This window comes from Sapajus apella, unplaced genomic scaffold, assembly GCF_009761245.1.
Source record: "Sapajus apella isolate SASKATOON/1434 unplaced genomic scaffold, GSC_monkey_1.0 scaffold133, whole genome shotgun sequence".
Taxonomy (NCBI): domain Eukaryota; kingdom Metazoa; phylum Chordata; class Mammalia; order Primates; family Cebidae; genus Sapajus; species Sapajus apella.
The window spans coordinates 399,398-412,244 of record NW_022437073.1 but is presented as its reverse complement, the minus strand read 5'-3'; the positions used below and the strand labels follow the sequence as shown (position 1 = coordinate 412,244).

Genomic DNA, 12,847 nt, shown 5'->3' with positions numbered 1-12,847 from the left:
ATATATATATATATACACATATATATATATATGCTGGACTAAGTAACAAAACAAAGATACTACATGAATGAGAAATTACTCTAATAATCTTCTCATGGAAAACTAACCCATCCACTATTTGTTCACAAAACTAAATTTTAACAGTAAAATTTCCATAGAGAAAACAAGGACTTGGCCAATGTTACAAAGCAATTCTCCTCCTACCACTTAGTTTGGAAAACATCAATCTGTTTTATTATTTCTTACTTTCTTATTTTATTATTTACTTTATTTTATATTTTTTGAGACAGGGTCTCACTCTGTTCCCCAGGCTGGAGTGCAGTGGCATGATCACAGCTCACTCCTGCCTCTACCTCCTGGGCTTAAGCCATCCTCCCACCTCAGCCTCCTGAGTAGCTGGAACCACAGACGTGTGCCACCACGCCTAGCTAATTTTTTTTAAATTTTTTTTTATTTGTAAAGATGGGGTCTCCCTATGTTACCCAGGCTGATCTCAGTCTCAGGCCATCCTCTTGCCTCAGCTTCCCTCAGTACTGAGATCACAGGCATGAGCCACCCTACCCAGTCTCTTTGCTGTTTTAAAAGATATTGGTAGGTGTGGGTAGGGGAAAAAAGGACATAAAAGGCAAAACAGTATAGATTGTCACTATTTTCATTAGTATCTTTGTTTTGATAACTTGAAATATTAATAACATATAATCAGACATAAAGCTTAGCAGCTAGAAAAATTTTTTTCCAATTTTAGGCTCTCTGTCCATACTAGACTATTCAAGTTGATTCCTTTAAACGTAATTTATTGCTCAATCTCAGACATACTACCTGTATCAAAACATGCCAACTGAAACATATCTACACGTAGAAAGTAAAATATAACATAATTACTCATTAAGATAGAGTTTCTTTCCATGCACTAACATTAACAAGGTTCTAGTATTTTCCAGTGATTTTTCAAATGTTTAGATATTAAAGCACACAAGAGCCAAGGACGGTGTCTCATGCCTGTAATCCCAGCACTTTGGGAGACCAAGGTGGGAGGATCCTGGGAGCTCAGGAGTTCCAGACCAGCCTGAGCAACATAGTGGAACTCTCTCTGTCTTTACAAAAATTTTTTAAAAATTAGCTGGATGTGGTAGCACGTGCCTATATTCCCAGCTGCTCAAGAAGCTGAGGCTGGAGGATTGCTTGAGCCCGGGAGGTCAAGGCTGCAGTGAGCTGTAATCACACCACAGCACTCCTTCTTGTGTGACAGTGAGGCCCTGTCTTAAATAAATAAAGAATAGAAGGGTAATCGCAGCCTGAGGATAAACCTGAAAGGTGAGGGGCCTTAAAATAGTTTTCTCTGTAGCATTCATGAATGATTAAAAAATCAATAATTGAAAATAATTTAACTAAAACAGTATATAGAATGAGCAGGTTTTTATGGATTTATGGTCTGACAAACTGTCAAACATGCTTTTTTTTCTCCCCAACTTTTACTTTAGATTGAAGGTAAGGGGTTAGGTATGCACCTTTGTCACATGGGTAAATTGTGTGTCCTGGGGGTTTGGTGTATAGATAGTTTTGTCACCCAGGTAATCAGCATAATACCCAATAGGTAATTTTTCAATGCTTAGCCCCCTCCAACCTTGCACCCTCAAATAGATCTCAGTGTCTACTGTGTCCCCTTCTTTGTGTCCATATGTACTCAATGTTTTGCTCCCACTTATAACTGAGAACATGCAGCATTTGGTTTTCTGTTCCTACGTTAATTTATTTAGAATAATGGCCTTCAGTTCCTACCATGCTGCAGCAAAGACCATGGCTCATTTGTTTCATAGCTGCACAGTATTCCAGGATATATATGTACCGTATTTTTATGTCCAGTTCACCACTTAGGGACATCCAGATTGATTCTATGTCTTTGCTATTGTGAGTAGTGCTGTGATAAACTGACAGTTCACATGCATTTACGGTAGAATAATTTATCTGCCTTTGCTGTAAAAGATTTTTAAACTTTTAAAAATCCCATCTGCTGATTCTGTTTGGATAATTAATGTTAGATTACCACCTTCCCTTGAGAACAAGGTTCCAATATTTGAATACAAATGCTGTGTAGTTTTGTTTTTTTAACGAACACCTTTTCTAAACATGAAACTGCAACCACTTTCAGGTAAACCTATAGTCTCAGAAGTTTATACGTACTATAAGCTTAAGCTAGAGAATATAAGCACATACAGTATTAATTATGTTTTTTCTATATTTACTCTTCAAGTCTCATGTCACTATGCCTAAGTGAAGACGGCAAGCTTCAGACACTCTCAACTCTCATCTAGCCTCCAAATAGTAGATGTCTTAATAAAACTTAGGTCTGATCATATCCCTTCTGTTTTTGGTTTTTTGGGTTTTTTGAGACTGAGTCTGACTGTCACCCAGGCTGGAGTGCAGTGCTGTGATCACAGCTCACTGTATCCTTGTTGAATAAGCCTCAACCTACTGGGCTCAGACAATCCTTCTGCATCAGCCTCCCAAGTAGCTGAAACTACAAGACATGCTACCACAGCAAACTAATTTTTTTATTTTTTGTAGAGCCGGGGTCTTGCTTCATTGCCCATGCTGGTCTCAAACTCCTGCCTCAAGTGATCCTCTCACCCAGGCCTCCCAAAGTGATGGGATTACAGGAATGAACCACTGTACCTTGCCCTGTTTATAAAGTTTAATTGACTTTTTACAAAATAGGGGATAGAGTCCAAACTCCTTCACATAAAACAGCCCTCATGATCTGGTCCCAACCTACATTTCCTGCCATAAACTATTACCTGTCTCAATCTTGTTCTTTCATGCATTCACTGAACAAATATTCCTCTTTTTAAATATCCTTTCTCCCTTCTCTATTTGTAGAACCTTTATATATCTTACAGGACTCAAAATACAAGTCTCACTGAAGTTTCATATGTCTTCCAAGCAGACTGCATCTTTCCCTCTACTATACTCTCATGCCATTTTGCATATACCTTTTATGATAGCACTCATATATTTTATCATTTGTTTATTTATTTTAGATACAGTCTCGCTCTGTGGCCCAGGCTGGAGTGCAGTGGCATGATCTTGGCTTACTGTAACCTCCGCCTTCTGGGTTTAAGCAATTCTCCTGCCTCAGCCTCCTAAGCAGCTGGGATTACAGGCACATGCCACCATGCCTGACTAATTTTTGTATTTTTAGTAGAGACAGGTTTCACCATGTTGGTCAGTTTGGTCTCGAACTCCTGACGTCGTGATCCACCCATCTTGGCCTCTCAAAGTGCTAAGATTACAGGCGTAAGCCACTGTGCCCAGCCCACACTCATAAATTTTATCAGACTAATTTGCTGACAAATGATATATGTTTCCTTCTTTTATTGACTGTAATTCCTGCTTCTTCATACCAGTATCTGTCATATACTAAGCATTTACTCTGTTAAACTTATAAAATAATAAACTCCACAATATTTATTGTGGGAGAGTGATTTCTTCATAACTCTCCCTGTGTAGTAACATAAAAGACAAATGCAGGGGCTGGGCTTGGTGGCTCAGGCCTGCAATCCTAGCACTTTGGGAGGCAAAAGTGGGTGGATCACTTGAGCCCAGAAATCTGAGACCAGCCTGGGCACCATGGTGAAAGCTGTCTCACACAAAAATTACTCAGGCGTGGTGGCGCATGCCTGTAGTCCCACCTACTCAGGAGGTAGGAGGTAGATGGATCACTTGAGCCTGGGAGGTGGAGATCATAGTGAGTGAGACCCTGTTTCAATGTAAAAAATAAAATAAAATAAAATAAAAATAAATGCAGGTCAAAAATGGTTTACATTAAATGTTTTCTAATAACTGTAATAACTGGACTTCATGAGAGAAGTAAAAATAATAAAAGAATCTTGAATACCTACAGCATGTCAGGCATTGTGCTAGTCATTTAGATCTCATTTAATCTGTAAAATGAGGTATTCATTTTACAGATTAAGAAACACAAGTTCTGAGATATTAAGTATATGGCTTGTCTTGCATAACATGTCAGAGTTCAGACATGAACCAAGATTTGTCTCAGTCAAAACCCATAGTCTTTGCAGTAAAGCCTATGTTTAAGCAAGGCTAAGGACTGATGACACCTGCAATTTCAACACTTTCAGAGGCCACGGCAGGAGGATCACTTGAGACCAGGAGTTCAAGACCAGCCAGGTCAACATAACAAGACTTTGTCTCTACAGAAAATTATTTAAAAAACAGAAAAGCATGTCCAAGTATTAGAGGGTCAGTCACCATAGTATGTAAAAGTATGCCTTTGGTCTCAGACAATTCATGTTCTGTCTCTACAACTTAATAAGTACAGCAAATTACTTAATCCCTCTGTCCCTCCTTTCCCTTATCTATAACATGGTGATAAATAACAGTATGCATTTTATAGAGTGGTTATGATTAAGGAATACAAGTCAAAGTGATACTACAATGCCTTATTGTAGTATAATAATGCCTTATTCATTGAATACCTTTATGAAACCTACTCATGATAGAAAATACTATTAGAAATGCTGTTTGAAATTGGTTTCATAGTGCATAAGAATTTAGAAAAAAAAACTTTTTATATAACTTTTACAGAAAAAACTAGGCTCTGAGTAGATACAAAGTCATATGTGGACACTTTGTAGAATGAGCTTGTTTCTTAGTATTTTATCTGACATGACCTCAAAGTTTCACCTTCATATTAATTCTAATTTCTACTACTCTTCCTGACCTACCACACCTTTTCAATCAAACTTCTTATCTGTAAGTACGGCAACTTACCTTCTTTTTTTTTTTTTGAGACAGAGTCTCGCTCTGTTGCCCAGGCTGGAGTACAATGGCATGATCTCAGCTCACTGCAACCTCCGCCTCCCAGGTTCAAGTGATTCTCCTGCCTCAGCCTCCTGAGTAGCTGGGATTACAGGTACACGCCACCACACCCAACTAATTTTTGTTTTTTTTAGTAGAGACAATGTTTCATCATGTTGGTCAGGCTGGTCTCAAACTCCTGACCTCGTGATCTACTCGCCTCAGCCACCCAAAGCGCTGGGACTACAGACATGAGCCACCACACCCGGCCCAGCAACATATCTTAAACTGGCTCGTTGGTTTCATTTCAGATGCTATCTCCAATACAGATGATATATTGGAAAGAGCTCTGGGCAGACAACCTGGATAGAGAAGCTAAGAAACATTCTAGCTTCTAAAGTCATTTTCACACTTACATATAAAACACTCAAATTTATATAACAAGATACATTAAAGAAAAAATGATTAAAAATATATAACCAGTTATACTCCTTCATTAATAGAGGTAATTAAGTTGAATGTGCCTAGGAATACATTGCTTTTGTGAGGATTAAAATCTAATGTTAAGCTGCCAATTCATATTCACCTGAACCTTATTTAATAATAAAGTCATACCCATGAATGGCATTATTAACTGTCAGTCTGATGATGTTCAAGTTATTTCACTTACCCAGGGAGGTCTATAACTTACTCTAAATTTCTGGTGCTGACACACACACATGCCTACACACACATCCATGGTTGATTAACATCAAATAGAAACTTCACTCTATACTTTTCAGGAAGGGAAAAGCTCCCAAGTTATACTTCATGGCTATTGAATAAGTTTAGGCTTTCAAATAAGATTCTTTCCATTGACTCTATTACTTATCCAATCCCTCGTTCAACATGTTGAGTTTCTACTGAGTAAAAGGCACATGTTTCAGGACACAAATTATATCAATTTCAAATATAATTGAGGCAGCCTAAGAAGTATATACAGGACCCAGGGCAAATTATTTGGCCTGTCTGAACTTTAATATTATCATCTATAAAATTGCGGTGATAATAACTGTCCTATCCCAATGATTTATTACTAGGATCAAATGAAGTACTACAACATGGAACAGAAAAGTATTTTCAAATACTAAATCTATAGTAGGGTTCTATAACAACTCAAGAGCTCATCTTGTCTCCAGGAGCACAATAAGAGACTGTTTCATTACGTGATTAAGGTAACAAATATTTAAGAGTCTAATATATCATGATGTCTTCATGTACTAAAGTGCTTTAAAAATGTAGTAAATACAGGCTGGGAGCAGTGGCTCACGCCTGCAATCCCAGTACTTCAGGAGGCGAGGCCGGTGGATCACTTGAGGCCAGGAGTTCGAAAGCAGGCTGGTCTACATAGCAAAACCCCATCTCCACTAAAAATACCAAAATTAGCCTGGTGTGGTGGTGCGTACCTGTAGTCCCAGCTACTGGGGAGGCTGAGGCAGGAAAACCTCTTGAACCCCGGAGGTGGAGGTTGCAGTGAGTGCAGATTGCGCCACTGCACTCCGGCCTGAGTGATAGAGCAACACTCCATCTCAAAAAGAAATTTAAAAAGTAATAAATACAAATGCTTTCCTTAGGTAGGGATAATAAAACTCTGAAATAACCATAGTACAATGCAAATTTAACAAGCATTATAAGAGTTATAAAGCCTAGCACACATGAAAGAAAGAATGGGCTGGGCATGGTGGCCCATGCCTGTAACTTCAGCATTTTGGGACATAGAGGCAGATGGATCACTTGAGATCAGGAGTTCAAGACCAGCCTGGTCAACATGGTGAAACCCCTTCTCAACTAAAAATACAAAAAATTTTGCTGGGCATGGTGGTGGGCACCTGTAATCCCCGCTACTTCAGAAGGCTGAGGCAGGAGAATCGCTTGAACCTGGGAGAAGGTTGCAGTGAGCTGACATTGTGCCATTGCACTCCAGCCTAGGCAACAAGAGCAAAGCTCTGTTTCAAAAAAAGAAAGAAAAGGAAAAGGAAAGGAAAAGAGAATGAACTAGATTCATGGCAGATTTCAGAAAGCTGCATAAGAGGTGGCATTTAAGAGCAAGTAGAATTTCTACAAAGACAGCAAGGAAGGCCTTCTTTGTTTCTTCTTTGGAGGAAGAAAGGATAAAAGCAAAGACCAAGGCAGATAGGCGTATAGCATGTTCAGAAATTGGACGTCTAATTAACAACTTCAGTTTGGCTAAAAAATGGGATATGTGGAATAAAGTAATATTTGTTTAAAAGAATAAAAGAATCCAGTTTCAAGCTTCTGCAAAAAGAAAAAAAGAAAAAATTAAAGGATCATATCGATTTTACTGGAGCCATGGACAGACTCAAATTTTGAAGGAAAAATTTGAAGCCTCCCTAAGCAATATAAAATGTATTAAACGCCTCCCTAAAAAATTTACTTTTATTCTGAAGCCGGTCGAGAGTCACAGCGTATTTCTGAGGAAAGAATAACCAAAAAAAGAAGGCATAAGATCTTTGGCTTTAAAAGTAATATGGAGGCAAGTGAGGGCAAGTCCAGTTTGGAAAACTGAGGACAAGTCCAGTTTGGAAGTTATTGCTATAGTGCAAGTAAGAAGAAGAAAGACGAGCATATTTAGCAGAGAGGTAGTGAGAATGAAAAAGGGAAGAACTAAATTTGAGATGCTGAAGAGAGAATCAACAGTTGGAAGGAAAGCTAGCATCAGAAATGGAAGTTTACAAACCATTCCCTCGAAACAGCCTGAGTTTACCAGTGAAAGTGAATAAGAACACCAAGTAAGAAACTGCACCAAATTTCATCTTTAACTACCAAAGCCCAATGTTGATTTCAAAAACGAAAAGACTTAAATTTTCAAATACTGCATTTAAGAGAACATAATAAAAGATCCAGTCTTCTTCTATAAAGCAACACACCCAGACGTCTGTTCTGATGAGAATCTCACCCCACCTCAAACAGTCCTTGTGTTCTTACTAGCCTTACCAAGGGCAGCCTTTCCATTTCTTTAAGTTCCTGCGGCTTCTCGAACTCCAGGTGCTGGTCGGGTGGATCCGTGCCTACCACAGGGCGCAACACCGAGTGGGAGCTCAAGGGATGCTCACTGGAGGAACATCCCCGACTGACCCCAGCTCGGCCCACAAGTCACTCGCTCCGCACGCTCCAGGCGCTGAGGCACACACTGCCGTCTTCATTCGCTTGACACACCCCTCTCCTTAGGCCTTTTTTCCTCCTCCACCCAGCACATTCCGCACGTCATCAAAGGAGTTACAACGTGTCACCTCATCTGTTCCCACTTCCACTTAGCTAGCACTGTATTACAGGTCTTCGACACTGTCCCCTTCACCCCTAGAGAGTTCACATCTGCCCTCTCGCAAGCCTCCTCCTCCTTTTCCTCCAACCTCCGGGAGCAGCCCAAGCCGCCCCGCTGCCGCTGGCCTCCCGGCTCCCGACCCTCCCCAGGTGCGCTGAGAACTCACCTCCCGCGCAGCTCCGCCGGCTGAGCCCACCACCGGGAGCCGCGGTTCAGCTCCGCCGGAGGCCCCAGACTGCCGAGCCCGCTGGGTCCAACGCGACCGCTGACCCGCAGCGCCGCCGGCTCCCGTTGGCTTAGCTGTAGCAGCCGCCAGCTCTGTGCAACCCAGGCGTTTCCGGGTTCCCGCGGTCCCGTCCCCTAATTGCTCCGGCTTCCGCCTCGACTCGGGCAAATACCGTTCCCGGCTCGGCTATGGCAGCCCCGGCACGGCACTTGCCAGCTCCGTCCCTAAGGCGACGCACCTGGGCTGCTCAGCTGTCAGCCCCTGGTTCCTGCTTCACCCTCGCATGAACGCGTGGGGCACTGCTTTCTGCTAGACCCCCTCCTGAGGGCGCGAGACAGACGGAGCGACACTCGTCACGGGCCTCTGCGGGACTGTCTGTTTGCAGAGGGTGCCAAGGTCTCCGCAGCGAAAGGAAGGGCAAAGTCCTTTGGGACAAAGAACGCTGAGAGGAACGGAGAGATGGATTTTGAAAGCCAACGAATCTGCTCCTAAAAGCGACTGTCCCTGACCTGAAAATAAACCAGATTAGCTATGGCAAAGGCTGCCAACCAACAAGTGGTCTGGAAAAAGACCTGTTTTTCCACTTCTTCCACCCTGACTGAGACCTTGAGACCGAGGGAAACCCAAAGCCGTACCACCACTGGGCCTAGTGCCATCAACAGGGAGAGGACAAAGAAAGCTGGGCCAGAGGATTTCAGAGTTTTGAGGGGCCAACCCCTTCCTGGCTGCATGGATCACACAGCATTACCTTTAAAGGCCTTCCAATAGCTGTGTTGGAAACCCTCTAACCACCGCAGCCCATTCAGGTGGTGAAGCGGCTGAAAGCAGTACTCCAGGTTCGGCTGGATTATCAAATACGAGAACCGGATTATCTCTTTTTTGTTAACTTGGGGCTGCTACAAATTAAGCCTATGTTGCTTTATATTGCAAAGGATTAAACTATTTCCAAGAGAGACATGCTTAGAAAAAAAGCGAGATGGTAGAAAAATAAATGTGTTAGAGTGGGAAACTGAGGCTGACAGATTGCTTGAGCCCAGGAGATTGCAACCAGACTGAGCAACATAGTGAGAGACCCCATCACTACAAAAATAAAAATTTTAACATGTGCCAGTCGTGATGGCACATGCCTTTAGTTCTAGCTACTCAGGAGGGAGGCTGAAGTGGGACGATTGCTTGATCCCAGAAGTTCAAGGTGCATTAAGCCATGATGGTGTTACTATGCTCCAGCCTGGATGATAGAGCAAGACGACCCTGTCTCAAACAAAACAAAACAAAAAAATGTAGCCCAGTAGCCCTGCAAAACTGTCTCTTGCAGGGCATATTTGCATCTGCAGAGAATCTGCGTTAATGTAGCCAGGCTTTCTCTGAGGCCCTTCCTTGTCCAGATCTAGCAAAGATTAACTGAGATTCTGACACCTTTAAAGGTGTGAAAGAAACTTGTACCATCTATTTGCTCTGAGGGCTGCTACCCACCTTTGCTAGTCAGGCCTCCACTTCTTTCCCTCAGGTAACTTGTTTTGCCGCTATAACCTAATTTACCACCATAATCTATTTTTGGCCATGCTTGGAGCTCTCATTCTTTCTAAAGATGATATATACCCTTCTGCACTACATGGGGGTTAAGGGAAATCACTCTGTGATTTCTCATGCACACTAATAAATTTCTATGCCTTTTCTCTTTTTTCTTTTTATTTTACTTTTTTGAGATAGGGTCTCATTCTGTCAACAAAGAAGGAATGCAGTGGCATTCAATCCTTTTCATGGCTCACCGTAGCCTTGACCTCCAAGGCTTAAGTGATCCTCCAGCCTCAACCTCCTAAGTAGCTGGGAATATAGGCATATGCCACCATACCTTGCTGATATTTTTTTTACTTTTTTGTAGATATGGGTTCCCACTATTTTGTTCAAGCTCGTCTCAAACTCCTGAGCTCCAGTGATCTTCCTGCCTCAACCTCCCAGAGTATTGGGATTACAGCTGTGAGCCACTGTGCCCAGCCTGCCTCTTGTCTTATGAATCTAACTTTTGTCAGTTGATTATTCAGCCAAACTTCAGAGGGCAAAGAGGAAGCTACAAAAGCTCACCAGGGCAAGAATGTCAGCTGAGCCTGAACTACAAGTCTGGACACCCAACAATTCAAGTCAGTACCCAAGGTCTGCAGCTCTTTTGATGAGAACAATCCTATTACCCTTGACTGTTTTGCGTATATTTTCTCATTTTACTCTCACAACAGGCTTATAAAGTAAGCATTAGTACCTGTATTTTACAGAAAGAAAAACTGAGGTTTACAGGCAGATAACTTGCTGAAGTTCCCACATCTACTGAAAAATAAGCTGGGATTTTAATCCTTATTTGTCTTCCTTTAAAGTCCATATTTTAAAACATTACACTTAACTGCCAAGAAAAAATGAGACAGAAGAGAAAGTTGGCAGACAGTAAAAGCAGCAATAGAGATAAGAAGTATTAGTAAAGAAAAGAGATGAACATGAAGAAAGAGAGACTAAAAGCAATCTGGGGCACTAGCCCAGGGGTCTAGCTTTGGCTTCTATATCATGGCAGATCTTACAGGTGAAATTTTGGCACCCTGAAGACAGACAAATGAGAACAAGATTATCAGTGTAAAGGCAGCCAGGGCCTTTAGCCAGGTACAGGACTATGTACCTCAGTGGTACCTAATTAGAATTGTCAGATAAAATACCGAAGCCTTGTTAACTTAAAATTTCAAATAAACAATGAAGTATGGAGTATTTGGGTTATACTTTAAAAAATTCATTGATTATCAGAAATTCTAATTTAACTGGATGTCTTGTAATTTTATTTGCCAAATGTGGCATGAATGCATTATGATATTGTACAATAACAGGTTTCCTATGGTGTCCCAGAGAAATTAAGACCAGATCAAATTATGTTTGGTGCAGTTGACACTGCAAGCATTATGCACACAAAGTGACATTCTCTAGATCAATATCTTCAGACAGTGCCAAGCTGGAAGACTTTAATGGATAAAGGTCAGAGGTTGTTAGAAAACCCAGGAGAAAATAAAGACAACAAACAAGAAAGAAAGAGGGTAGGGACTACGGTGATACACATTTTCAAAGAATTGCTGCTCAAAATGGTTAAAATATTGAAAAAAAATTCAATGCTTAGATAATTAAACCTCAGGTTACCAGGTGTCACTTACCAAATATTTTGTTCCTATGCCACCATAGTTTTCAAAACTATTTACAGCTTAGGAGCAGGAAAAACCAGTTTGTTGTTTCAAGCTGCCAAATCACAGTAATTCAATCTGGATTTTTCTTGTTAGTTCTTGGGTTGGGGCGGGGGAACACTATGTATAAACAAAACTGGAAGGGATTGCCAAAGATTATCTACTTGTCCATCATTTACTTCTAAGAAGAGTTGAATGAGGTTACTTCCATTAGAAGAGCTCAACTGTCAATATGAATATGATCCTTTGGTTTTGAGATGGATCTGTAGAGTTTAATATTCTCTAGAACATGAATCTAATAGGTTTGAAATGAAACTTACTTTTCATTTCTGAGGAGGGGTATTTCAGTGGCTTCTGGCTGGCTTTTCCTATAGTACACTTACTCTTTGAGTCAGGGGCCCAGGAGGAGATTTCATGGAAGTGAGGCCCTCTCCTCCCTCTGTACATTCAGAAATTGGAGAAACTACCCTGCATGATTGCTGCCCTGTGGGGCTTGTTGATCAAAGCTTCAATTATCACTATAATTGCTTTTATCTCAGAGTCAGGGTTAAATATGAGTTAACGCCTTGGGGATTCCCCTGTATCTAGCACAGCTACCTGATAAAATCACCACAGCTTCCTTTGTGGAAGTCTAGAAGAAAGGTGCACAGTATGTATAGTATGCACTTGTGATGTTAAGGGGACCTCTTAAATCTAGGAATGGGGGCTACAACTCTAGTAAAGTTGGGCCTCTATTTACCAGTCCTAGTATACATTTGATTGTGAGGTTCATATGCAATTGGATTGTGCTGTTCACCATTTCCCACTTTCAGCCTGCAGGGCACTTTTTAAAGTAGGTTGCACCCTCAGGCTCTCTTGTGGTTGAGTGAGACCACATGTCTAGTTCTGGCCAATTCCCTCAGGGCCAGCGCATTGAATTGCCAATTTGTGACTGTTTAGAATTCTCTTTCTCTCTGCTTTTGAATCTGGCAGTGTGCAGCATCATGACTGCTTCATGATTAGACTGTATCCTAGAATTAGGAGATGTATAACCTGCAGTAGACATACAGCATGAACAAGAAATACATTTTTATTTTTTTATATTACAAATGAGAGAAGAAAAAAAAAAGTTCAGGGCAGTCTGAACTTTGGGAGGTATACAGGCCCAAAGAGACAAGAGCATAGGACTTTGGTCATTCTTGCCTTCTATCCCCCAACTCCCACTCTACATCCATGCTTGGAGGCAATTGTTCAAAGTCATTTTATCCTGACTAGCTACCTTACCCATGATCTTTG

The 12,847-nt window shown here is 41.3% G+C and overlaps 1 protein-coding gene across 5 annotated transcripts in view; it reads right to left on the bottom strand.

Annotated features, from left to right (window-relative positions):
- The window catches only part of SLC35A3 (solute carrier family 35 member A3), a 69,321-nt gene extending 59,960 nt beyond the window's left edge, over positions 1-9,361 (bottom strand). For 2 of the 5 annotated variants that reach the window (XM_032262961.1, XM_032262963.1), the window contains exon 1: positions 8,307-9,361. Coding sequence is in view for 3 of the 5 variants with exons in the window: in XM_032262959.1 (XP_032118850.1) it covers positions 7,813-7,830 (18 nt within the window). In the remaining 2 variants the exon portion in view is untranslated. Of the gene's footprint in view, positions 1-7,812; positions 8,246-8,306 lie in introns of those variants that run through there. The other 3 variants (XM_032262959.1, XM_032262962.1, XM_032262960.1) reach the window with 3 other exon arrangements.
- Between the last annotated feature and the right edge of the window lie 3,486 nt (positions 9,362-12,847).